The sequence below is a fragment of the Tiliqua scincoides genome, chromosome 1, assembly GCF_035046505.1.
Source record: "Tiliqua scincoides isolate rTilSci1 chromosome 1, rTilSci1.hap2, whole genome shotgun sequence".
NCBI classification, from domain to species: Eukaryota; Metazoa; Chordata; class Lepidosauria; order Squamata; family Scincidae; genus Tiliqua; species Tiliqua scincoides.
The window spans coordinates 71,383,184-71,408,797 of NC_089821.1; the positions used below are offsets into that span (position 1 = coordinate 71,383,184).

At 45.8% G+C, this 25,614-nt stretch overlaps 1 protein-coding gene across 2 annotated transcripts; it reads left to right on the top strand.

Annotated features, from left to right (window-relative positions):
- The first annotated feature begins 228 nt into the window (after window positions 1-228).
- On the top strand, window positions 229-23,787 carry PRKAG3 (protein kinase AMP-activated non-catalytic subunit gamma 3). Of its 2 annotated transcripts, none has more exons than XR_010793528.1 (13): window positions 229-548; window positions 4,557-4,596; window positions 5,796-6,442; window positions 7,444-7,525; window positions 7,922-7,980; window positions 9,021-9,066; window positions 10,310-10,364; window positions 11,269-11,395; window positions 12,318-12,483; window positions 13,513-13,550; window positions 16,309-16,455; window positions 19,368-19,549; window positions 22,809-23,787. XR_010793528.1 is itself a non-coding variant. In XM_066611618.1 (13 exons), exons 1-13 carry the CDS (start codon window positions 513-515, stop codon window positions 22,829-22,831), a joined length of 1,560 nt encoding a protein of 519 aa, XP_066467715.1. In that variant the 5' UTR covers window positions 377-512; the 3' UTR covers window positions 22,832-23,787. The 2 variants fall into 2 exon arrangements, 1 of the variants encoding a protein (XP_066467715.1); XM_066611618.1 differs by having other exon boundaries at window positions 377-548; window positions 19,368-19,461.
- The last annotated feature ends 1,827 nt before the right edge of the window (window positions 23,788-25,614 follow it).

The following is a 25,614-nucleotide window of genomic DNA, read 5'->3' on the forward strand; positions in this document are numbered from 1 at the left end:
GGTGGACACATTTGATTCCTGTTGCGTATATGCAACGCTGGGCAGAAATGGCTTAAGAAAGCAACAGTGAAGCTTTCTACCCAGCGCCCCTTGGCTTCACCGATTGAATTTCGGCCTGCCTTAAAAGGATAGGAGTCCTCCGCCAAAAAGACCCCCCCCCCACCGCGAATCTGGTCCCGGTGGCTGTCCTTCTGTCCTTAAGGCTGTTCGACAGTCGATGACCGCAGGCACTCCGCGATTGCCCACTTTGGTTGGCTATGGCTGGGCAGACCTTCCTTCTCCCTTTCCATCACTGCGATGGGCGCAAGCCCTGGGAGACGCACCGCTTCGGAGGCCCGTCCCCGGCGGCGGAAGACCCCCTTGCAGAGCACCGCGGATGGTGGATGTCCTAGGAGGGCGGTCCCTCCTCCTGCCCCTCCCCGCGGTGCGCGTGTGTGCTCGGGGCAGGCCTGCTGGGGCAGCCGGACAGCGAGGCTGCTCGATCAGTCGCCCTAAATAGCAGCTGATCCGGCATGGAGCAGGCGGCAGCTGCACCAGCCTTGGAGCAGGTAAGGCGCGCGGGGGGGCCAAGAGGCAGGAGACAAAGGCTCTAGCCCCGCCCAAGGGAATCGCAGCACCCGTGCCAAGTTGGCACCATCCTCCCGGCCGCCGGGCCCAGGGAGCACGCTGGGCACTTCCTGCCACCAACAACGCCACAAGGACTTCCTGCTACTTTCAGCCACCTGCACCCGGCAGGGCTGAAATGGAAGCCCCCCCCCCCTTTCCAGGATGCAAAGGGACTGGAGAGTTAAGCCCCACTGGCGTTGCTTTGGCTTTGCTTTGGTGATCGCAGATCACAACCTGCCAGTGGCACACTTTGCAACAAGGAGCTGGAGTTGAACTTGGCATGTAAGAGGTGTGTGTGCTCAGTATATAGCTTAAAGCCATTTCTGCCCAACGTTGCATATACGCAACAGGGATCAAATGTGTACACCTGTGAGCTGGGCAGAAAGGGGTTAAGATGTGGCATGAGAGTCACGTCCAATAAACTTCAGGTGCTTGAGAGCTGCAATGCTTAAGTCACATTTAACTTCTCAAATGTATTTACTTTCCATGAACTCTAAACTTACGTCTTAATCCAATGGACTCTCAGCTTATACTTGGTAAATTCCGAAGCTTGAACATTATTTACCTTTTATATTAATTGTGATGCAAAAATGGAGCTCCGCCAACATATTTCCAAGACCTGCACATTGTATTGTCAAAGAGCTGCATGTGGCACAGTTTGGCCACCCCTGATAAATAGCATTGCTACTTTTTTTTTTTTCCTTTACAAAGACCTCAAGGCCTGGTTAGTGTTGTATCCTGTAGATGAATCTCAAAGGCTAAATAAAAAGTCAAGTAAGAAGTCTTACTGCACAATTCTTTGCATGTCTACTCAGAAGTCCCGTTGTGTTCAATGGGGCTTACTCTCACAGATGTGTGCATGGGACTGCTACAAGACTGTTGAGGCTAGTAAGTTAACTTTGAAGCCCCTGCAACTGGCTGCAGCACCCTCTGTAATTTGCACCTTGTCATATGGCATAATGAACAGTAAAAGCTTAAATGGCTTAAAGCTTTTGAAAGTAATTTCTTTTTTAAAAAATGTGATATATATCACAACGAAAAGACCATGCACTCCTACCTCTGGGAAGGGGAGGATACAGCTGCCCAAATCCAGCCATGTTAAAGTCCTGGATTAATCTGCTGTCTTTTATAGTCATCTCTCACTCCTTACAAGGTGAAGAAAAACAGCCTTCAAAAAGGAATCAAGCTTTCTCAGTGAAGGCAGCCATCTTTTCCCATCACTTTGGCTCATAAACATAAGAAGGAAAGTAAACAAGTAATTACTGCTTTCCTTTCCTGTCAATCTTAGCTCTCGCTTCGTACATTGGCTAGATGGCTCTGATTCATCTAGCCTCCTAACAGTGCGATCCTAACCTGCACCAGTTCAGCCAGCACGCAATGGCCTGCACTACATCCAGTGCAGGTTGGGAGGCTGCTGGAGGTCACCTCAGGGCAAGGGGATATTTTCCCCCTTACTCCAGCCCGCCCGCCCTATGGGGCTGCTTGGATCTGTGCCAGCTATTTAGCTGGCCCAAAACCAAGCAGCCCATGTAGGGCTCCATGACCTGGCTATCTTCCCCTCTTGTCACTAGCCTGCTAACAGAGACCAGTTCTCCTTGTGTCCTTTGCCTGACCTTTTCTGCTGAGAGGAGGAGAAAGGAATGATTTAGTAGAAGTGTTCACTTAGGCAATGGACCCTATATTGAGACAGACAGACAGTTGAACCTGAGACGGTGCCAGGCAGTTGAGAGATTTGTTTTAGGATTTAGAGCACTAAATAGGCTGAATAGAAATGAGGAATCCTGCCATCTACTGCAGCTGATGAACAGAAGTCCACAAAAGCTTATGCTGAGATAAATGTGGGGCAGCCCAGTCCAATTCAATGCTGATACAATGGCACCGCTAGGCTCAAGCTGTCTCCAGTGTTGGAGTTGAGCAGGTGGGAGCTCTTTGAGGTAAGGGAACATTTGGGTAAGGGAATCTCCTCACCTCCAGGACATTTACCTATCACCCTCTGTCCGCTCTTCCACCACCCAGTGCAACACCTACCTGCCTCAGTGGCCACTGGGCAGGATGTGGCACCCATAGGATGGTGCAACTTTCCTTGGTTGGGCCACCTACTCATTTTGTTCCTTTACCCCATGTAGTGCCCCAGCCTGCTCAATGGGGCTATTCGAATCTGCACCAGCTATTTAGCTGGCACAAAATCAAGTAGTCCCATGTAGGGCTTTCAGGCCTGGAATGGGGGTAGGATGTGGCAGAGGCCTGCTTCACCATCCCCGCCCCTAGGCCTGAACTACTTCCTCCCTGCCCCAAAACACCATTTACCCACCACCCTCTGTCTGCTCTTCTACAACCAGGTGCAACACCTACCTGCTGCAGTGGCCATCTGGTGGGATGTGGCACCCATGGGATGGGGCAGGCCTTCCCTCGGCGGGGACACTTACTGGGGTGTCAGAAAGTGTGTTAACAACATGCACTTTACCAGCACTTTAACAACATGCAGCACTAGAATTGCCTGACAATAGGATTGGGCTGCAGCAGCAGCAAAAGTGACAACCAATCTTGTAGAACCTTTAAAGTTGCTTCAGATTTATTTCCCAGGGTCTTGGCTCCTGCCCTTCTAGATGAGCAAGCCAGATATCCTGGCTACCATGGGTACTCTTTGATGATGCAAATATAGATTATAGCAACTAGTGTTTTAGAAGGGCACTTTTTGTTTTATAAATTCTTTGTATAACAATTTTAAAACTGTTCTTTGATGAATGGGAGATACTTTTTTTTAATCAATCAGAAGGAGCTGAGTTGATTTCCTGATTTATCTACTTAACATTACAGCCCTCAATCTAACCCAGGGGTGTCAAACTTAAGGCCCAGGGGCCGGATGTGGCCTGCGGAAGCTTTTTTTCTGGCCCATAGGCTCTCAGCTGCTGAGCTGTGCTGAGGTGGCATTGCTGAAAGGGCAGCCCACATGAAAATTGGGCTCTCCCATATCTTGAAAGAATATCAAGATTTGTGTATTTTCTCTTCTGTCATTTGCAACTAATGAGTTCCTAAGTGAGAAAAAGTGGTGCATATTTTGGTTATGACCACTTTAATGACATCACTTCTTGCCTAATGACATCACTTCCAGCCCTCAGAAGGCACCATGAATGCTATTCGGCCCTCTGAATGAAACGAGTTTGATACCCCTGATCTAACCTTTTGGGAATGAAGCAATCAGCTTAGCACTGAGTTTCATTCTCCATTGGCACTCACAGCTGTCGTCGCTCAAAGGCCTGGACCTTTCTTAGGGCCCAGTCCTAGCCAAATTTCCAGCACTGATGTAGCTATATTAACGGGGTGCGTGCTATATTCTGCAGTGGGGAGGGCAGTCACAGAGGCCCCCCCCCAAGGTATGGGGACATTTTCTCCCTCACCATGGGGCTGCATTATGGCTGCATCAGTGCTGGAAGGTTGGATAGGATTGGGCCCTTAGTGTTATTGTTTACCTCTGCCAACTGGCATGCCTCTACTTTCTATCCATTGAGGTGGGAAGGGATTGAAAGAGAGGACTTATAATCTATAGGCATTCTCTGGTGCTCAGGATAGAGGAAGCTGAGGCAGGGGCAGAGAAAAAAAGTAATTCAGGAAATGCAAGGTGATGAATTTTGAGCTCTGTTCTTCTGGACATTCATCCACTGCTGTGGCCTTGGCTGTTTGAGGCCATGGGTAGACCTGGCCTCTGCCTTGAAAAACCCCCATCCCCGACTCCAGGTCTACCTAGAATTCAAAGCAGCAGGTAGACCTGGCATCTGCCTTGTGATCCCCCAGACCCAGCATTCGCAGGGACAGGCACACTGGCACCCCTTTACAGTGTGTACCTGGGGTAGACCACCCACTCCACCCTGCCCTTGGTATGCTGCTGGATTTCAGTGTCCTTGGGTCACAGAGGCCCATGTTTAACTCTATTTCTGTTTCCCTTCTTGCAGGCCCCACTATTGAGCAATGGTCTCCAGCCTCTGGAAGCAGGTGGGTAGCGCACTGATAATGCCTGCCACAGGGTGCAGTTGCCTCTCCGAAGTACAGCCTTCATGGCCTACTGGCCGCCTAACTCTTGACAGCTGTGCCAGGGATCAGCTGTGGACATTAACTGCCTGCTTTGGGTGCCTTCTTAACATGCTAATCAGTAACAGCATGATTTTGTGCACAGATAATGTGGGACGTTATGTATTCCCTGCTAGCTTCACTTTGCGAGGATGATGTGCTTCATTCTAACTCATTACTTCCCCTATGATTCAAGCCTTGGGATTTCTGCCCCGTACCTGGATGCTGTTCCTTAGTCCCAAATCACTTTGCTATCCCAGTCTGAGAGGCTCCAATTCTGTGGGTGCCTGCCTAACCCAGTGTAGTGGCTTCCTATGCAATAAGCAGAGAGTTGGACCTGGAATTCAAAGTTCAAAACTGAGTTCAAAGTTCAGCCTTGTCCCTGGATTCATTGGGTGACCTTTCATTGGGTGATTCATTGGGTGCTCTTTTCCAGCCTCTGTTTCTAATCTGCCATAAGTGAATAATGGTAACCTACCTCACAGGGTTGTTGTGAGGACACTCAATAAAGATTATAAACCTATTTAACAGCATAGGAATGTGTTGAATATAAAATCCACCTCTTGGCTGGTGCTTCTTTTTTCAGAGGAAGTCATTAATTCTTCTCTCATATTTTCCTGTACTGGGACCTTTTTAAGGAAATCACTTGTCCGAGGGAATTAGTTTTGCTCACTACTGAAATCAGACAATGCCTTTGGCGTTACTGAAGCCAGGATTTTTATCCTTTTATTTGGCAAAGGATATGAACAATGATCTATGTTACAGTTTGTGTTTGACACTATCCCTCTGGGATCCAGATCCAACTTGTTTGCAACTCTGTTGTGCTGTTTTTGAGAGTGATCAATATATTAACTGTGTGTGTTTGTATTCTGTTGTACAGAAGGTGGGATGGAGTGGGGAGGATTGAAAAATGGCTTGTGAGTCTATTTGATGGTACTCTGCACAAGCTATGGGTCATTCAGCCCAGCATGTGTTTGCCTGCAGTTCTGATGTGTGGACACCATTTATACAGGGTTAGTGAGAAGGAAGTTCATGTCTGTCCAAAGGGCTGAGATTACTTAAATGTTTCACCTTCCAAGAAACTTTTGCTGTCTGGATTTGCAATGCTTGCCCTTACCTGCTAGGCCCTGCTGTATCTACGAATGTCAAGGACTCGACAATGGAAGCTAAAATTGTAGGACTGGAAGCCAAAGACCTGCCTACAGATAGTCAAAACACAGAGCTGAAGAATGTGATGTCAGATGGCAGGACCATGAATTGGGATCCTAAGGCTGTTGTGTTGGATGCTAAGACTACAAATCAGGATGGCAATGTGACAGCTGTAGATGCCATTGCTACAAAATCGGATGTTAAGATGGCAAATTCAGAGGCCCAAGACTTGGATGTGTCTGACAAGAATGGTGGATCAGAAACCTTTGCTACAAATAACAGGCAAGCAAGGCCAGAGGGCAAGGATGTGATGTCAAGAGACAGGGACAAGGGCTGGAATCCTGAAACAGCTACACTGGTCAATAAAGATGTAGATCAGCATAGCAGAGTTGAGCTTCTGGATGCCACAGTAGTAGCGGAAGAGATAAACAAACCAGAGCAGGTCACCAGAGAAGGCGACAGTGACATCATTTCTCTCGACTGTGAAATTCTTGGGTTTGGTCCAGAGATCGAGTTCCTTGGCCCGAATGCTGAGACCTACATGCATTTCATGCGCAGCCACTGCTGTTACGATGCCATTCCCACCAGCTCCAAACTGGTAGTGTTCGATACCACCTTGCAGGTGAGGGGGATGTGTGAGTTGGTGGGGGTGGAACGCTGAGCTCAGCTTACAAATGCCTTTGAGTCATTCATCTCTGGTTTGGCTGATGCTTTGGCTCAAATGCCCAATTCTTCTCCTTTCCTCCCCTTGCTTCTAACTAGGGTTACAAAGGGAGACAGAGTGCCTCTACCTTTAACCACTGTATAGAAGAGGGAATTTTGGCAGGTGCAGCTCAACATGGAAGGGATGAAAAAACTGCACTTGCCCAAATCCCTCTTCTATACAATGGTTAAAGGTAGAGGCACTCTGTTCCCCTTTGTATCTGATAGCGCTGTCTCTAAAAAAGTTGCCATATATGTCTATTCTCAACATTTGCACTTTTGGGTGACCAAGAAACAACACAGGATGCAGTTGTGTAAATGAAGGGGTGGGGCTAAGCAGAGATTGTGGGTTTGATAGTCATTGACTAGTATCACTAGAGCATGATGCAAATTTATCCCCATCCTAATGGTGTGTGTCCCCCCCCTTACAAAGGTGAATGCTTACTATTCACTACTGTGGGAGTAGCAAAGTGTTGCACTTGGGGAGCGCTTGTTGCAATGAGTGTGAAATGTACCTAACCCTCCTTGATGGCTTTTTGCACAGAGGCAGGCCACATCTTCCCAAAGAGATCTTGTATGCAAGTCCTCTCTTCTGTCATACCCCACCTGTCATGACTGTCTTTTGTTAGTTATATGCTAATTGTGGGAAGTGAGTGAAATGGGAAGAAAGGAAAAAGCCCATCCATTTGGTGAAACAGACAAGTAAGATGGTGTTGCCCCTAAAATTCATCTGCAGTGACGAGTACCAAATCTAGCAAGAACCGATTCATAGAGTTGGAGTCCAAGTGGATGACAGTCAAGTGGGGCATAGACTTCTGGCTTTGTTGGGCTGAATGCAGCTATTCCCTCCAACCACAGATAGATGTGTATGGGAAGAGTAACTGCCAGCCTAGCCCTACATACTTTTTTCTCTGTCCCCAGATTAAGAAGGCCTTCTTGGCCATGGTGGCCAATGGGGTGAGAGCTGCCCCCCTCTGGGACAGCAAGAAGCAGTGCTTTGTGGGTAAGTGATGTAGCTGAAATGGCTCAGGAGGGAAAGGGCTACTTTGACTGGGCATAGGGAACATGGGAACAGTTGAAACAAAGGGGCCTCTTGGGGCTTCTGGCCATTCAGGCTGTGCTAGGGATATCTAAGGAGGCAAAATTTGTTGTATGCATGCAGGGGAGTCTGTGAGAGACTTGTTCAGAGTTTCAAGAGCACAATTATATGCATATCTACTCAGAAGTAAGTTCCATTATAGTCAATGGGGCTTACTCCCAGGTAAGTGTGGATAGGATTGTGGCCTGTGTCTACTCTGCTTCATGGACCAAAGCCGGCTTCACTTAGATACCTCATATCTGTTGCTTTAACTCCTCCAAATGTTCCACCCACTTGCTCTTTCTCTTTTCCTTCATGAAGGTATGCTGACCATCACTGACTTCATCAATATCCTACAACGCTATTATCGATCCCCTCTGGTGAGTTTTTCAGCACCGTGCTTCCCTTTCCAGATCTGGAGCAATCCAACTACCAATATCTCCCTCCAAAGAAACACATTGGGCTAGGGCAGTGATTTTCAGTCTTTTTTTGTCTCACGGCACACTGACAAGGTATTAAAATTGTCAAGGCACACCATTAGTTTTTGGAAAATTGACAAGGCACACCATGCTGCTGTTGGGGGGCTCATATCCCCCAATGGTCCTATTAAAAAATGACCCTCTGCCAAACTCACGCTGGGCTAGGGCATGGGTTCTCAAACTCCTTACCTTGGCAACCCACTGCATAGTCCACAGTGGATCTGGACCCAGTGAGCCAGGAAGCTGTAGGGTAAAATGGCATGTGTCTCACTTCATTGAAAATGTCATGCTGCAGCTCTTAAACTGTGTGTTGCGGCCCACTAGTTAGTGGATTATGACCCAATTTTTGGAGCAGTAAGAGGCAAGATATGGCCATTGAAATGGGCCATGCACCAGCATGACCCAGAAATGACTTCTGGGTCCTACATCATTTTACCCTGCAACTTCCTGGTCTTGGCAGGCCTGCAACCCACCAAAAATCGCAACTCACAGTTTGGGCTGGGGAAAACAACAAAGTGGGAGAACCATTTGGTGTCCAGGTAGGCACAATGAACGATTTAGAACTCTCAGATTCCAAGAGATGCTTCTCCATTTGATGAATGAATGGTTTTCCACAAAAGTTCAGTGGAACACAGTTATTAGCAATCATTGAGTTGGAATGCTTGCTAACAATCTAAATGTATTTATAAACATGAAAAATGTTTCTAAGTATTATGGAATTTAAAACTTTACCTTCATGGGCATTTTTAAAGAAATCCAAGCTTGGTATAAACGAAGCTCACCTCTCAGGAAGCAGCATGCAGCTCCACTGTGGCCAGCAGAAGGGCTGTCAAAGGATGATTCAAACATACATGTCTCAATATTAAGCTTATTAATCTTACCACCCATTGCAATCAACTCGCAATGACATCTCTCTTCTCAATGACGTTGTGCCCTTTTAGGTTCAGATATACGAGATCGAGGAACACAAAATTGAAACATGGAGAGGTGAGGAGGGCACCAGCAGGGGGCACCATATGTGTATGGATGCAATTCAGCTTCATTAAAACTGATAGGAATTCTGCCACTGAGGTGAATGAAGATGAATTGCACCTTCTGTGCTTGTGTGTGTGTGATGTCTTTTGCCTGCACATGCTTCATCTGCATTCAAACCATACCTCCCTTAACTTGCTAAATTAGCCCTGAAATGCCCTTATTTTCTCCCTAGACAAAAGATTTAGATTATGCTACAGACCAGTAATTTGCTTTATTCTAGAGAGGCTTCTAGTTCCGATAGCTTGTTTGTTTTCAGTTTGTCATTAGTTCTTCTTGAATATGCCCCATGTGTTCTTTTTCCATACTGTTCAGATGCACTGCCTGGTTTATACCATTATAACTAGGCATTCTCTGGAGCAGTGTTTCTCAGACTGTGGGTTGGGACCCACTAGGTAGGTCTCGAGCCAATTTCAGGTGGGTCCCCATTCATTTCAATATTTTATTTTTAATATATTGGACTTGATGCTACCATGGTATGTGACTGCATTTGGGGAAATGTTACAGACCTGCACTTTTAACAAGCCACTATGTATATTCCTTTAACAATGATAGCCAATGGGACTTACTCCTGGGTAAGTGTGGGTAGGATTGCAGCCTAGGATTGTCAAAAATTTTCCTGCTTGATGACGTCACTTCTGGTGATGACGTCCTGACAGATTCTCATTCTACAGAGTGGGTCCCGGTGCTAAATGTGTGAGAACTACTGCCCTGGAGGAACGAGGATAAAAGCTGTTTGTCTTCCACCCTCCTAAATTATCTTCAAAAAGTCTTTCCGTAAATGAAAGACACAAACTACACTGCATTGACTGAGGTTGTTCTAGCAAGTTCCATTTATCCCATCATGGTGCTACAGGGTAAGGAAAACTGCAGTTGCAAAGTTGGGCTCCTTCTCAAAGATGTCTGAACCTTTTCCCAGTGCTAGTGTTTTGTAATGCAGTTGGCAACTTCATAGGAAGTTACCCCATCCTGAGTCAGACCATTTGTCCATCTAGCTCAGTATTGTCAACCCATACTGGGAGCAGCTCTCCAAGGTTTCAAACAAGGATTCCCTCCCCCCAGCCCTATATGGTGAAGCTAGGGATGGAACCTGGGACCTTCTACATACAAAGCAGGTGCTCTGCCACTGTGCTATGGCAACTGTTCCCCCTTTATCTAGATCCCATCATGCTACGAGGTTTCTTTCTTCTCTCCCCAGAGGTGTATCTGCAAGGTTGCTTCAAACCCCTAGTGTACATCTCCCCAAACGATAGGTAAGTCATACCTGGTGCCTTCTTCTTCTGTCATGGACCCCTGCCTTTCCCCATTGCCAACAACCCCACTATGTCATATGTTGCCAAATTCTGGCTGTCATCTCATAGTAGTCAATCACATATCTGAAGAGTGAAGGAGGGGGACGGCAAGTAGAAGACGGGCGGCAAGTAGAAGAGCAGGAGGCTGAAAAAGGAGTGGGTACAGAGCACAGGATCATAAACAAAGGGTTTTGTTTCTGTAGCCCTTCCCCATCCACACTGGTCTCTCCCCACGACACTTGTTGATAAGGCTGCAACCTTTTCTTATAAACAGAGGCTTTGTGTCTTTAATAACTACATAATAGGCAGAAATCCAGAGTGAAGCTTCATGGCCTTTTTAACATATTTTATACATCTTTTAGTTGCTTTTTTACAGGCCTGATTCCTCTATGAACTGCTGTTTTATGCTCTTTTTTTTATTCTGACTTTTATCTGACTACTGTTTTTATGGTTTCTGTTATTGTGTTTTTAATATGTTTTTATCTGTTTGTTAAATTATGTTTTAATCTGTTTTTATATGTTGTAAGCCGCCCTGGGTCCCTTTAGGGAGAAGGGCGGGATAGAAATAAAGTTTATTATTATTATTATTATTATTATTATTATTTTCTCATGCCAGAAAAAACGTTACCTGTTGGTTTCTGCCTGTCATTGAACGGTAATGCACAGAGACTTTATCTGTAAGAGGCTGGAAACTTTTTGGTGTCACTCAGCACTGGGTGCTCTCTCTCAACACTGTTCCTTTGTCCCTAGACCACTCATGCTACATAATGCCCAAAGCAGCTCATATAATTGTCTGGCTGCCAGACTGTGTCTCAAGCCACACTCCAGGCATATCATGTGGTGTTTTTGTTTCTCCCATTTCTAGCCTCTTTGATGCCGTTTATTCCTTAATTAAGAACAAGATACACCGGTTGCCTGTTATTGAACCCATCTCAGGGAACGTCCTCCATATCCTGACACACAAACGCATCCTCAAGTTCCTGCATATCTTTGTGAGTGCTCCTGGGTGGCTAGGAAGCTTCTGTGGTGTCAGTGGTGGTGCCCTTTCTTTCACGTTTATTTTCCACACTCCTGTCTCTGTACACAATGTGCTATGGAGTTACACAGACAAAATGAATAGACCTATGCCCCCAGGGAACTTAACAGTCTGAAATAGGCTATGGGGGAAACAGCAAAGGTAATTAGAAGCAAGGACAGGGATCAATGTGGACAAGTGCAGTGAAGGGTACTTAAAATCTGATTACACTTGAGAAAGAGGATGAAGCTCTTTTCAGCTAAAAACATGTGAAAAAGGAAAAGGGATGGATAACGTGGCTGATCAGGGACAGCATGGGGCAGAAGGGGAGAATGGGTGGCTTTGTGGTAGGGAGCAAGAGAACTTCAGATGATGAAGGCTTTGGAATCTTTTCTGTTGTAGCTTTGAGTTTGGGCTGACATTAGCTGGAGATCTCTGTACCACAGTGGTGAGATGGGACCATTTTATTTGCTGATCAAAATGTCTTACCAAAACTCTTGATGATAGAGATTTGTCCTCTTCCCCTCCTGCACCATTTGGATAAGGGAGTTAGTCTATGCTACTAAAATTAGGTACATCTAACATGCAGAACTGAATTCTCTTTTCTGCTATCAAATCTCAGAGTCTAGTTTTTGTCTCTCTAAGCAAACCCTTCATAGAACCTAAGAAGCCTCCTTACTGAGTCAGACCATTGGTCCACCTTGCTCAGTATTGTCTATACTGAGTAACTCTCCAAGGTTTCAGGCAAGGACTTCCCAGTCCTACCTGAAAAATGTGAGGGATTGAACCTGGGCCCTTCTGCATACAAGGCTGCTTCTCCACTCCTGAACTGTAGTCCTGTGGGCTGGGGAAGGGTCCTCAGCCTTCCCTTGCAGCAGTTGACTTTTCCCTCCCTGTAGGGAGCCATGCTTCCAAAGCCACGTTTCCTGAGGAAGACTATCTTAGAGCTGGGTATTGGCACCTTCCGTGATATCGCCATGGTGTTAGAGTCTGCTCCTGTCTACACAGCTCTGGAGATCTTTGTGGACCGCAGAGTCTCTGCATTGCCTGTCATTAATGAACGAGGTAGGACTCTCTATAGGGTGTTTGCCACATGAACAGAGCCATTGCAAGATGCAGTTTTTACTGGGCTGTACCATTTCAGACTCCAGAGGGGCAAGTACCTCTGTGAATATCCCACTCCTCCATCCAGTACCTGGAAATGCCTTGCTGTTCAAAGCGGTATGTTGCAGACAGCCCTCCCCTTTGTGGTGTGCTATTAACTGTGAGAAAGCCTGATTTGTCTTTCTTTTTCAACTCCTTCCACTGTACTTCTGTAATGAGTCTGGATTCTCAGTCCAGTTTGCTGCTGATTTGAATTTGCCATGCACTCTGTCAATGTTTTCCCCTTCATAATTATTAAAATAATCATTCTGTTGTTCATTTATGATGCACATGGCAGCACCTACTTCAGCACTGGCCTACTTTCTTGGCCCTCCTGTGCAGCCATTGCCCTTAGTAGGAGTGTGCTGCTGTAGGGACTGCTCAGGAATGCACTGTGATTCCGTATGCTGTATTTTACTGCTTTCATTATCATTCTGCTACTTAACTTTTGTTGTGAACTGCCTTGGTTGTCCTATGAAGAAAAGGCAGGATATACATACCTTAATTAAATGAACACCCTCGCCTTAAGAAAGTCTTGTCACTTACCCTCCCAGTCCTTATTTCTTTGTGTTTGCCATGAAGCATGACTGGTCACTTTCTCAAGGACTCAAGCTGGGTGGGATCCTGATGGAATGCTAGAATCGGTTTTTGGAGGATGGGGAGCAATTGGTTATGACTTGATAATATTCAGGGATTAGTGTGTTTTCCTATGCGTATTTTATGGAAAGGGGAAAAATAATGTTGGTAATAGAAGATCATCCAGCACCAGAACTTTCTTCCAATCCTGAAATTGAGTGATGGCTGGATTTTAAATGAATCCTACATGTTTATTGTATCTTGTTGTTTTCCATGAAGTATTTTACTGTAGTTGTTGGAACAGGTCTAGCATTATGGGAAGGGTTACTCCTACTGGTCAAGGTCATCTGTAATGAAGTCTTCCTTTCTTTACAGGGCATGTGGTTGGGCTGTACTCTCGCTTTGATGTGATTGTAAGTATGGCACAATCCCATTTTTTCCAAGTTTGTTCAGTTTGGGCAATTAGATGGTTACATAAAGAGAAGTATCACCTAAGCAGAGCTAAAGTGCTATGGGGACATGTAGAGAAATGAGAGATTGGAGAATTGGGGGGGGGGGCATTTTGAATAACCAAAGCCAAGAACATATTTTTTCCTTTGTTGTCTCTATGGGTGCGAACTCATTTCCAGGCAGAATTGCCTGGTACCTGTGTGATTGTGGGGAGCCATTGAGGCTGGTGCCTAGTTGGCATGCTAAGTGCTGCCCCTTTACCTTCCCCCCCTTCACTCTTTCTCTTCTGCTCTGTCCTCCTCGATCTCTCCCAATCCAGGGAGTGGGAGTTGTGGAGGTGGGTGCTTTCTGCCAGTCTGTTGTATGAAGTGACTGCCTGAGTTGGCCTCCTGGTGGGGCCGGCCCTGAGCCTCTTGCAAGTACTGTATTTCCCATACTCTAACCCAGGGGTGTCCAAACATTTTGGCAGGAGGGCCACATCATCTCTCTAACACCTTGCCAGGGGCCAGGAGAAAAAAGAATTAATTTACCTTTAAAATTTGAATAAATTTACATAAATGAATTTATTAGGGATGGAACTTATATGAATGAATGACGGTCTTGCAGTAGCTCAAGGCCTATAAAAGGCCTTGCACAAAGCAAGGCCAACCTTTCCTTTGCTGCCACTGCTGCATCACAGACATGAAACAGCAAGAAGTGGAGGGAGCCCTCATCCCACAGCTCAGGTGAAAGGTCGAAAAGTCGTCCTCATGCTGAAAGCAGTTGCGTCAGGCCAGCAAGGGCTCCAGCAAGTCTCCGGAGGGCCAAAGGCTCATTGGAGACTGGGGGCTCCCTGTGGGCCTGATTGGGAGCTCCTGAGGACCGCATGTGGCCCCCGGGCCGGGGTTTGGGCACCCCTGCTCTAACCTAAAGGAATTGGACCTTTTGTCTTGTAGTTGGCTCCAGAGAGGAAATGTAGGTGCTATTTGGCAGTCATCTTTCTGCAAATTATGTTTGTGGGACCGGTAGCAAAGCAAACGTGGGAGTGGTATCAATGTTTGTTGGATCATGCAAATTATAAATTGGGATGGAGGGAGACTCACATTCCTGGCAGAGTGGAGTAAGAGTTAATTTAAATGATGAGATGGTACCCAGTGATTAACTTAATGACATGTTTCATTTTACTAAAGCCTTTTGTGGGAGAGGGAGAGGGAAGCTGACTGTGACAGCTTCAATTTGCCTAACAGATATTACTTGCAAGTTGGAACCTTTACATAAACGAGTGATTTAAAATTAAAACTCTGACATCTCAAACCTTTTTTCAACAGGCTAGTGGGAGGGCAAGCCTTGTGATGACCTGGAATTTTTCACCAACTCTGAACTGCAAAAAGGAGACATTTTAAAAAGTGTTTGAAAGACCAAAGAACATACTGGTTGAGTCTCCTTATTTGCGAGGGTTCTGTTCCCAGAATTCATGTGGATGGCAAAAATCACATTAAAGCAAATCCATTTAAAAACAATGTCCCTTTGCTCAGAGATTTAAAAACAGCCTTGCTGACCTTTGTGATGTAAGACTGAGTCATTAGGCAGACAATCCATCAATCAATCTCTCTCCAGGTGCTTAGAAAGGCTTCACTCTGAGCCAGTGACCCCTCCCCTCACCCAGAGCAAAGGGATTATCTTTCTTTCACATGCTCAAGGGGAAGGGAGGGGTCACTTGCCTTGGAGTGAAGCTGTTCTAAGTGCCTGGAGAGCAATTGATTGATAGATTGTCAGCTGGCTGCCCTCTCTTGCTTTAATGAGGCTATTGTTAAAGGACTTTTAATTTAAAGGGCCCTTCTCATTGCATTGAGATAAAACTGCAGGTGAAAAATCCATGGATAATTAGGTTATACGTGTAGTTGCAAACTCCATGATGTGTCAGATTGAAAGCAAACTTTAAAAACAGCTATATTTCAGCTGTTCTTAAAAATTCAGATCTTGTACTGATTCCTGTGCCCATATGATTACTTTAAATTTGAGTTATAGAACATTTTGATCACTTAAGTAGAAACCACAAACTGAAAAACGGAACCTAACCCATTAGCAACTGGAGGAAAAAAGATGCACATAGCAGTGTCACTAATGTGTAATTGTCATTGCAGAATTATTGTTTTGAACTTGGGAATATTGATTTTTCACATTCATTGGAACCACACCAATTCCTGATTTGGTACTGCACTTAACTGTAACAGTGACTTGCACTGGAGATCTCACAACCTTCATTTGGTGAACATGCTATCAACAATCACCGAGTGCCATTTTGTGTTTTAATTAATTCTACTCTGCCAGAGATGCAAGTCTCCCACCATCAGAACTTGTAATTTGCACAATCTAAGAAACAAATCAATGGCAGCCCCATGTTTGCTTCACTAACAGGCCCTTGGACCATGGGTGGTCTTTTTAAAAAGTTTGCTTATAATAGTGTGGAAAGCAAATGAGGACACTGCCATTGGAGAGCAGGAGGCAGATTGCTGAGACTTGTGTTCCATTTGGTGAAAAGACACTCGCAATGGAGTTAGTAGACTGCTGTAAGACAGCTGAGCCTTGCTTCAAACTGTCAGAGCTATCTAAACATAGAGTTATCCCAGTATAGTAAAGGTTCACTCCAGTGGCATCAGAGCAAGTGTACTCCCTGCCTTGGAAGAATTGTCATGGTGGCTTCAAACTTATCGCTCCAATATTTCTATTTACTTTCCACAGCACTTGGCTGCCCAGAAGTCCTACAACAACCTGGACATTAGTGTGGGGGAAGCGCTGAAGCAGCGCTTGGTCTGCCTAGAAGGGGTGCTCACATGCCATCCTTACGAGACTATGGAAGCCATTATTGATCGCATTGCTAAGGAACAGGTAGGCCAGCAGACCTGTGTGTGTGTGTGTGTGTGTGTATTGGGGGGGGGGAATGCACCGGGTCTGACTTCACCATAGATATTAATGAGCAAAATTTACCCCATCTCCCAATCCTGACATTAGATTTTGTGTCCTTGAAAGCTGAGCCCATATTTGGTCTCTGCTGCTTGCTGACTGAAGTCCCTGCAGACACTTGGTAGAGGCAGCCCATTTTTGGCCAAGGCAGGCCTATGGAAACAAGGAAAGGTGTGTTGTAGTATTTGGCTAATCAAAGGGCTCTCCAGACACAACTTATTGAGTGTCACCCTTCCTAACTAGATGGAGGCACCTAGAAATTAGAGACTCTCCAATAGGGGAGAAAGAAACTGTCCCTGTTCATCCCCAGCTAGCACTTCTTCAGTGGCCGGTGTTGCCAGTGTTTCTTGTTCTTGTTGAAAAGTGGTACTGTATGTTAAATGTATAGATCGAAAACCAGAGCACACGCGTGGTTCTTTGGGAGATCTTTCCTCCTTTTCTTCCCCAACTACTTTTGTGTTATCAGTCTATAACTGATTAGGCTCTTACACTTCTAGCCTGGAGCCCAGAAACAGTGTAACTTCTCAGCAGAGCAAGACCTTGTCTCTCTCTCGATCCTCAATTGATAGGTATTCTTTTTTTCCTTCCTGGTTTGGAGGGGAGGGGAGCAATATCTTGGGCAAAGAGTGGGGGGTGGTTTGTGGCATGTTCCTTCAATTTTAGGAAAGAACTCCCATGGTCATCTCCAGAGGAGAGTTTGTGCCAATGAATCTTTAAAGGGGCTTCAGGGGAATTGCCCCAGGTAAAGGTTCTCATGTGAGAGGAAAGTTCCCAAGGTAAGTGAAATTCTCTTTGTAAGCCAATAAGAGCTCAACGTTATGAACTGGAAATCTAAAAACTATTTCATATGTTATAGAGTGGCAAGCACATGTTTGCCCATACAATAGGAAGCCATGGCTAGTCTTGCTTCTCTGCTGCATATATTTTTATGAGGCTGGAAATTTGCTGGGTGCCTCTGCTACAGTTGACAACTGCATACAAGATCTTTGGTGAGTAAGAAGAAGCCAGACTGAGGTCTAACATACAACATACAACAAACCTTTATTAGGCATATAGCTGAGGTCTAACATCTTGGTTCCCACTGTAGCCAACAAGAGACCTCTGAGATACCTGGTGCAGGCTAGGAAAGAATAGCCATCTCTCACAGTTGCTCCCCACCAATCAGCATTCAGCCGCATACTGCCTCTCAGTCTGGAAGTTCCATGTAGACAGACTCATGGAGAATAAGTCAGTCCATGGCTATTAGCAATGATGGCTAATTCCTGGATGGGTAATTCCAGTGGCCATCAATTGGGTGATAGTGGATTCTATAAATTACTTAAGCATATATACTGTACATTACTTTTTCAAAGTTAAAATGTGAAGCTGCCCTGAACCTTAGGTTCTAGACAGTGCTTTACAGGTGTGTGCCATTTATCAACGGAGATACGTTCTCCGATCCCTGCTGTTATGTGATTAGGTCATTAAGTGAACATTCAGTCCAATCTACTGCCTTTGTTGTGTAAACAGACACTCCCTGGCAGACATTAGCTGGCTGCACAGGCTACTGGAGATGGATTGCCCCTTCTTTTCATTAAGAGCCTCTCTGTTGTGTTTGCCTCATTAAGAGCATCTTTTTCCCCTTTGACCACTGTCATATATGTGGTCTGTCATTAAGCAAACACTTGTTAAATTGCGCACAGTGGTGTACCTGGGGGTCCCAGCACCCAGGGCAACCCCGTTTTCCGCTCCCACACCCCATTTTCATCCCCCCACATCCCCTTTTCCAACCCTTCGCCCCTGACTCAGAAGTAATTGCGGTGATGTCATCATCATCGCAATTACTTCCTTGCAGCTACCTCCTCTGTTCCCCCTTTTTTTTTCAAAGGGGGAATAGAGGAGGTAACCAAGGCCCTGATGGAGCATTCTGCGCTGCTTGTAAGCTGCATCATGGTCTCCACTGGAACGGTTTGGGGTCGCTGAAAGCAGCCCCAGACCGCTGCAATGGAGACCTTCACACTGCTTACAAGTGGTACGGAAGGCTCCATCGCGGCCTTGGAAGCAGCACACGTCTCCTCCAGACGCCCTCCTATAAAGGATGCCCTCAGAGGCAGAGGAGGGGCGCCCAGGAGCGATATGGAGAGGCAGCAAGAAGCTGCCTCTCTGTCAGCGCCTCAGCACCGGACTGGACTACTCCCTCCCCATCTCCTTTATAGGAGGATAGGAGTCTGGTGCTCTAGAGCATCAGCGTGATGGGAATCATGACTCCCATTGTGCTGCTTCTCTCGGCCACCCTCCCCCCTCCTCCAGAGGATAGGAGATGGACACCCTAGAGCGTCAGTGCGATAGGAGTCACATCTCCCGGTGCGCTGCCTCTCTAGGGTGCTCCTTTCCTCTCTTCCTTTAAAGGAGGAGGGTGGGACAGCCCAGTCTGGCACAGAGGTGTTGCCGGAGAGGCATGTTCTCGCTGCCTCTCCACAGCATTCCTGGGTGCGCCTCCTCCAGCGGGGGGGGGGGAGGCGCCACCAGAGGGTTGGCGCCCAGGGCTTTTGCCCTGTTTGCCCCCTTCCAGGTATGCCAGTGACAGCACACACCTCTATTTCTACAACAGATTTGTTTGTCTTCAACCATAACATTTCCCAGAGTGCCCTGTCCCATAAACATCTTGCTCCATCCCCTATATGTGAGCTATCGAGGAGGAGGAGGATCATGACTTTGTACCAAAGGCAAAATATTATGGAAGGTTTTTAAAAGACTGGAGTGGTCTGCTTCTGCTGTCTGGCTGTAAAGCAACACTTGTCTCTGTCTGTCCCACTACTGTCCTTCCCATGATGTTGTGTGACTCACTCATCTGGCAGGTCCATCGCCTGGTTCTGGTGGATGAGAAGAACACCCCGCAGGGGATCGTGTCCCTCTCTGACATTCTCCAGGCTCTGGTGCTCACGCCTGCAGGTATCGATGCCCTAAACTCTTAAGCTGCTCGACGCTCCATCCTTCCTCCATTTGTACCCTCCATTTCCTCCGCTTCTCTCCAGCTCAGGTAGGCCTCATGCCTTGGCCTCTCCAGCATCTTCCGTGCCGCTCATGTTTGCCTTGCTGCTGGGTCTCTCTTTTCTGTCCAGCAAAGCCAGGTCTGTATTCCTCTCTGTCTAGCACCAAACAGCCGACCTGGAAGGGAGACTGTTGTTGTGGATTGTGGGCAAGAGTGGCCAAGTTGTGGGAGTCTCTGGGAGGGACTGCTGCCAAAAGGCAAAGTTCTAGCTTCTGCCTATTTTCCAGTAAGAGAGTGACCCCGAAACACTGCTCTTTTGGTTTGTTGATTGCAATGGAACTTTTGGACCATTCCGTTCTTTCATCAACTGATAGTGTACAAGAACAAGTGAGAGAGAAAACCTAAACGTTTTAGCACTGGAACTCACTTTTAAAAACTATTGGGACCCACCCCGCTTTACAAGTGATTTATCAGATTGGGACCATTCTGCTGGCCTTGCATTCCCCTTTGTCTGACCTTCAGTAAGATCCAAGCTACAATCACCTACTCATGAGTAAATGCACATGTGTGCCTCAGTTTCACTTTCCATAGGACTCAATACATTGTTCTTATGAGCTTGTGGGGGGACGACGACGACTGCCTTCTTGAGAGTTTGTTGGTCTTGCATCCACTCTGGTGGCACTGCATTCCCCTGGACCTGCCCTTTAAAGTGGACCAAGGCACAGTCACCTACTCATGAGAAAACATGCACATGCCCCTGTTCAGTTTTCATAAGGCTCAATGGATTTTCCTTGTCAGCTATTAGCTTGTCAGTTTTGCAACCCACCAATAATAAAGCTGCAACCCACTGGTAGATCCCAATCCACAGTTTGGATTGATCTGCTGATCTAGACAGATCAAGGCTGGAAGGGAAGCAGTTGATCCTGTCGGCTCAAGTATAGGTTAATTCCTCTGGCTATATTGTCAAAGCGGTGGATGCATCCCTATCAAAACACGAGTACATTGCAGTCACAGAACATTCACACCTGGGGCTCTTTCTCTCTCTCTTACACACACATTATTACCGAATATAAACTAGTGAACAATAATACACTAGAGATGGTCTTTTCACTATAGGAATAGGTTAATAAGTTACTGGAGCCTGTAAAACAGCAATTTCATCAACTGGTTTCATCTCACGGTACATTGACATGATGCTAGGTCAAGGCACACCGTAAGTTTTTTTGACGATTGACAAGGCACACAGTATGGCTGAAGGGGACTCACATCTCCCAATGACCCAACTACCAAATGATCCTCCCTCAAATTCCCATGGCACACCTGTGAACCATTTGCAGCACACCAATGTGCCATGGCACAGTGGTTGAAAATAGCTGCTGGAAACTATCCATCATGTGTCAGGAATTCTGTGCTATGGAAATAGAGGCAGCTTACTCATGACTCATGTTCGGATGGAAATGAATGCTACCTGTTGTTACCCCCCCCCCTTTTTAAAAAAGTGCTAGGATTGCTTTCAGTCTGGAATGAATCATTTGTAAATGTAGGAAAACAGACAATAGTAAATTTCAAACTGATCATGCTTTCAAGCTACTGTAGCCTGTACATTCAGATTGCAGACAATGGAAGTATGTCTGTTGTTGCTATCTCATCAGTAACAACATAACACTAGCACTTTGTTTTGTTTGCTTCCTGAGACACTTTAGTTGGTTCAATACCACCATTACCTCCTATCCCATAACAGTTACGTTAACAATGGTGTTCTCGTAACTGAGGATCTCAGTTCTATGCAGTGCGTTGGGTTGCTACAAGCTTTTGTAGCCTTTCTTACCCTCGGGGTGAGATACTCTATCAAAGCTGCCTTTTCCAGTGTAGTAATCCCTCCCACCCAAATGGACCTCACCCTTCATATGAATGGTGTGCAACCTTGGCCACCTGTGAGTTGACGGGACAGGCACATGGCTTGCAATTTCTTCTCGCACTCAAGCTAGTTTCCTAGTGTTTAGGAAAGATCAAACATCCTGAGAGGTGAGGGTCCTGGAGGGTGTGCATGCAGCCATTGTGGCCAAAGCACCCTCCAGGACCCTCACCTCTCAGGATGTTTGAGAGCCTTAACAAGAAACCTTTGACAGGTTTCCTTGTTAAGGCTTAAAAGGTTAAGAAAGAAACCTTTGACAGGCACATGGCTAAGGTTTCTTGTTGCCGTATTCCAGTGGGCTTGAGTCTGAAATATCTTCCTCCTTCCTGCCTGATGCCACCATGAGTTATCTGGCTCATGCTGTGCTGTCTGTGCTCACATTGTGGCTGAATGCTGGCCAGGGTTGTCTGTGTGTGGTGTATGTGGGTTAGCATCCTTCTGATCAAGGGCTGAGGTTGCTTCCTCCCAAATAGGGTTTGGCTTGGCACAGATACCCTGCCCCATAATTGTTTGATGGAAAATGGATCAGAAATGATCCTGGGGGTTGACAAACATGTGCAAACAACTCTAGGAAGTGGTTGCAGGAGAGACCTCCTTTCTAACTCCATTCTTTGGGAACTGCCCTGATAAGAGAAGTTGCACTTTCCAATCTGAATGTGGTGCTGGAAAGGTAGCCAGGTATGGAAGAAGCTAGTTTCTGTGGCATTTGACCACAAGGACTACTTAAGAACAATCTACTGCAGAGAGGGGAGAGAGATGATCGAACAGTCTGTCAAGTCACCTGATTGAAAAAGTGCACAGGGTAACATTTAAGCCTGTATTGAGTCCTGTGATTTAAGCACAGGCAATAACTACTGCAAACAAACATTTTTTTGAACTGAAGTAGTTTGTGGATTCTTCATATTTTTAATTATACTGTGAGCATCTTTAAGGGGGGGGGGTGAGACTATTCATAGTTAGTCAAGGAGGCATCCTCTATGTCAATTTCATTGGGTAGCTTAAACAAGCCGTACTCTCTTGGCTCACATATATCAGATCAAGACTCACTAATGCTATAAATCTAAATGAATTAGTGCATCAAAATGACCATGGCCTGCCTTGCAAGGGGCTATTTGCTATAGCAAAGGAATAAAGGCAAGTCCCTGATTGTTTGAAAGCGGTTTCAAAAAACCAAGGAATGTTACTGCAACAGGATACTGAGAAAATGTGGCCTCAGTTCACATTGGAATTGTACTTCCCAAGAAGCTAGTTAGATTAGAAGGATATGTAGTTTGGGAAAGGACGACACTGCTTCCTAACAGTGCCATACCTTTCAGGTGCAGAAAGGGAGAAGAATAGGCAGAGGCCTCCTCCTTGGTACAGTACTAACTCTTTGTTCATTCTGCTTTGCAGGCATTGACCGCTATTCACTCTGATGCTGTGACAAATCACTTGCTACCCAGCACCTCGGCCTCCTGCCACTGCATTCATGACACATGGGGTGGGGAAGGGCAGAACTCTCTGACCCCCTGGAGTGACTTTTCCTCGCAAGGCAGACTGCAAGTTGCCTCTTCCTGCCCCCACACTACAACTGGAGAAGTGTGGAAGACAACCGGAGAAAGGTGAGAGAAGTGATGAGGTAGAAGGACCTGAACTTCAGAACTGTACAAAGATGTGCCACTCAAATTGACTACAGTGTTGTTCCAGCAGCCTTGCTTCAGGTGGGACTTGGTGGCAATGATTGCTTGGCTCTGGCCCTAACCCCTGCTACCTATCAGTTCAAGTCCAACAAGCCCAACTTGTTTATGGGTCCTCTTGCTTAAGCCAAAAGGCATGTGTTACAGCTGATGGCTACTAGTTCAGTCGCACAGGCAAGGCCCTTTACACTCACAAGTGGAAGGTAGTTGTAGCATTAGGAGCATTTTTCCACTAGGTCATATGGTCTTGAAAACAGCACTTTAAAAATCCACTTTCACCTAACACACCACTGAGCTCATGCATTGCTTTTTGATATTTCATTACACTGAAGCCAATACTCAATTTGGCAGAGTGCCTCGGCTAAAAAGGCATAATTTCATGAGGGCACTATGGGGCCAAAACTGGTTAAGTGCCTTCTGTGAGACTTCCTCCTATTTGTTCCCAAATTCATAGTAATTTGAAAGAAGGGCAAATTGGGAGAAAAGTCTATCAAGCCTTTCCCCATAGTCAGCAACATACAGTCTTTCCTACTAGAAGCCTGTGGGAAGAACCAAGGTTGTGCTCTTTTGTCGGCAGCTGCTACTGGAGCAGAAGAATTTAGCTAGCATTTTCAGGAGACGTGATGGAGGAAAGGGTATGATTTCTCTTGTTGCTGTTTTATTCTTTGAAATAAACTTCATATTAAAGACACAAACCATTGTACCCATAACAAATTGGTTAAAAAATGCATGTGTCTATTTCAGGGACAAGAGTGGCATGGTATAGGCCTCTTTAGTGTCCGCCCTGCAGTCCCCCAGCAGAGCTCTTTGCTAGGTCTTGAAAACCCTGTTTCATTGTCTAGTTTGTATTGGTACTAGACTTGCGGTAGAAGAAATACAGCTCTAAGCTACATAAAAAACTCAGAAAGGATTTGATCTGAATCATCATGCAGAGAAGAAAAAGGCAAGAGTGAAGTAGGATTATGTATTGGGTGGGTGTGGGTCAGTCATGTGTTGCACAGGTTGGCTATGGGCTGGTTTTAGGGGATGCGATACAGCTGCCAGCTTAGGAATGGGCAACAGTTCAGCTCATCAAGAATCAAATGTTGGCATGTGACTATTAAGACAGGCTAGACACAATGTGTACAATATAAATAATGCTACAGGCTTCTGCTATTCAAGAGTTGCCAAGGTTGATTTATCAAAACCAGGGTAGAATTTTGACTTCATCCTGAAAAAAAATCAAGATGCCTTCAGCATGTACCCAGCTACCCATTGCCAACCCACGTTCCAAGATATTCTTACACTCCACGAGTGATGCCTAGTTGGCCATTTGGAAGGGACCATGGGAATGATTGAAAGGGTCAGCGATAATAGTTCTTGACAAGTAGGCAAGCCTAGCAGGTCCCATTACAGTACCTTCCACATGGCTAGAAGTTCACAAGGGGAAAAGCATTTGTTAAAGAGCCATGTGATCTTGCATGTAGTGAGGGTGCAACATGAACATCCACAGTCCCCAGTCAAAGTATATTAATTTAAAGTACTGCTAAGAGGGAATACTGTACTTCTACTGGCTAGAGTTGCAGAAAAGGGAGTAGAAATGAGAAGATTAAATACCAAGGCAGCAGAGTGCAAAACTGAAGTGAACTACACATGTCAACACATGCCCAAATGATTTCAGGTGCTTTGAATTTACACTAATGTTTCAAAGGTCAAGGGTGTAATAGATCAACACCCACAGACTGCAATAGCCCAGCTGTCGTAACAAATACTAGCACAGGAGGTTGACACAAGCACATTCTAAGATACCTCTTCTTGCTTTAGCAGACGTTGCCCAACAGAAGCTACCTGTTGGAAAAAATAAGTGATCTAGTAAGCACCAAGGACCAAGAGGAAGGCATACAATTTCACTTTCATTCATGAGTTTCATTGATGAAAGTAACTCTAATATGTGGTGTTTCTCTGAAGCCATGTGGGAATGGCTCTGTAGCATTCAACCTGAGATGGTGGGGAAGTAGCTGTCTGTTTTTCTGGCTCTTGAACCAGAATGACTCTACCATTCAATTGCTCCAAGGAATAGTTGTCTTCTTACTTCCCATCCAGTATCTCAGTCATCACAGGCCTACTGTACTGTACCCCTCCAAAAAGGTATAAGTGCAAGTATACTTTTGTCCTTCAACCCAACTTCCAACCCAAACCTACATGCACATGACCACATCCCACAACAGAGGGAAGAGACAGGCCTGGATTTTCTAATTCCACCCAAAGTCAGGCACTAATAATGTGAAAGGGGAAGGGAAAGAGTACACCCTTTTTTTCTGAGCCACCCCAGTTATGGAGGGAAGGTGATCTGCAAGAGATACTCAGGAAGGAGACCAGAGTGCCAACAACCATTAAGCTTTTTTGCCATGAACTGTGAGAACTTAGGTGTGGAGTGGCAAGGAAGAGGTTCCATGACAGGGGCCAAGAAGTTGGTACATGATGAGCACATTCTTCCTCAGCCAGCAACAGGTGAGCACCCGGAGTTATTGTCTTTATGTTGG